The 1558-nt window shown below is 50.2% G+C and overlaps 1 protein-coding gene across 1 annotated transcript in view; it reads right to left on the bottom strand.

Annotated features, from left to right (window-relative positions):
- COG2 (component of oligomeric golgi complex 2) overlaps window positions 1-1174 on the bottom strand; it is a 43560-nt gene extending 42386 nt beyond the window's left edge. Inside the window, exon 1 of the mRNA XM_015560002.1 lies at window positions 1121-1174. Within this exon, the coding sequence (XP_015415488.1) occupies window positions 1121-1174 (54 nt within the window). The remainder of the gene's footprint in view (window positions 1-1120) is intronic.
- Window positions 1175-1558: the final 384 nt, after the last annotated feature.

Genomic DNA, 1558 nt, shown 5'->3' with positions numbered 1-1558 from the left:
TTCTGGTTAGGCCTAGAAGAAGATGGGGAGAGTGGCCCCCACCCAAGAGCCATACTATTCAGTGTGACCTGAATTCTGCCCAGACCTCAGCAGGGCAGAGCCACCAGAAGTCAGTATTGGGGGGCCATGACCCTGGAGAGTGAGGCTAGTGGCTCTCCCATGAGGGATGAGGACCAGTTAGGAAAGTGGGAGGAATGGCTCCTTCCATACCATTCAGTCATTGATCAGACTTCTAAACCCTGGACCTCTTAACTGATTACTCAGCAGGGTGCAAGTTCCACAGGGTGGTGTGACAGGAAATCCAGAGGATGAGGCTGTTGCATTCCTCTCAGCTGATGATATATCGAGGAGATTGTTCCACCCAAGAAAAAGGGCATCCTCTCTGAAATCAATAAAAACATATTTTTAAAAAACGTTCCATTCTACATGTCAAGCAATTTGCAAACATTATCTCTTTTGACCCTAGGACCCTATAAGGTAAGGACTCTTACCATGACCTTCATTGGCAAACAAGACAATTGAGACTTAGCGCAGGTTACATTTGCCCAAGGGCACCCGGTAAGTGATAGAGCCAGGGTCTGAGGCCAGACTGCCCGAGTCCAGAGCCCAAAACTCACTCACAATTGTTTACAGCCGCGTTTTTGTGTTTTTTTTTTCTTGCATCCACAGGCAAGCATGACTCACAGCGAACTGCGAGGTCTTATGATTCACTGAAACTCTTCTTGTTGAAATCACCGTCCCAGCTCCCCTTTGAAACATCCAACCACCTGAAAATGCTCACTCTCTGTTTTGCTATTCAAAAGAAGGGACGATTCTCTATCTTGATGGCTTCGCTCCAACTAATTCAAGGTTTGGGCTGTATTTTCGGCCCCGCTGTACCCTCACCCCCACCCCCGCCATGTTCTGAGCAGGCCTCTGTCCATTGGAAATCTTAGAAGTGGAAAAAAATTCAGTCCCAAAGGCCACAGGTGCTTTTGACCCTGACGCCAAGCAAAACTGGGTCAAACCGAATGGACTGAGAGGATGGCAGGGTTCAAGGTCGCTTCTGAAGTCTGTTCCTTGAGCTTAAGCTCTGAGTGACAGGAGCTACTCACTGATGAGGGCCTTTCGCATCTGTCACCTTGGTTCTCAAAGTGCCGTCTGCTGAAGGCTGGGAACGTGTGGGCGGCGTCATTTTAGCGCCACGAGCCAGTCAGAGGACGGTAAGTAGCCTGAGCTCGCACTCACGTGTGGAATATAATGAACAACATAAACTGGTGAACAAAATAGATCCAGAGACATAGAAGCATCGGACAGAGCGTCAAACCTCAGAGGGAAGGCAGGGGAAGGCAGGGTCAAGGGCACATGCCCAGGTTGCAGGCTCCATCCCCAGTAGGGGGCGTGCAGGAGGGATGAGGGGGGTGGTGTGGGGGGTAAGAGATCAACCAAAGACCTTGTATGCATAGAAGCATAACCAATGGACACAGACAATAGGGGGGGTGAAGGCCCTAGCTGGGGGTTGGGGCCGGGCTGGGAGAGGACAATGGGGGAAAATGGGGGACATATGTAATACTTTCAA

Source organism: Myotis davidii, unplaced genomic scaffold (genome assembly GCF_000327345.1).
Source record: "Myotis davidii unplaced genomic scaffold, ASM32734v1 scaffold875, whole genome shotgun sequence".
Lineage (NCBI taxonomy): Eukaryota > Metazoa > Chordata > Mammalia > Chiroptera > Vespertilionidae > Myotis > Myotis davidii.
The sequence above is the reverse complement of the archived record's forward strand: the minus strand, read 5'-3'. Positions and strand labels throughout refer to the sequence as shown.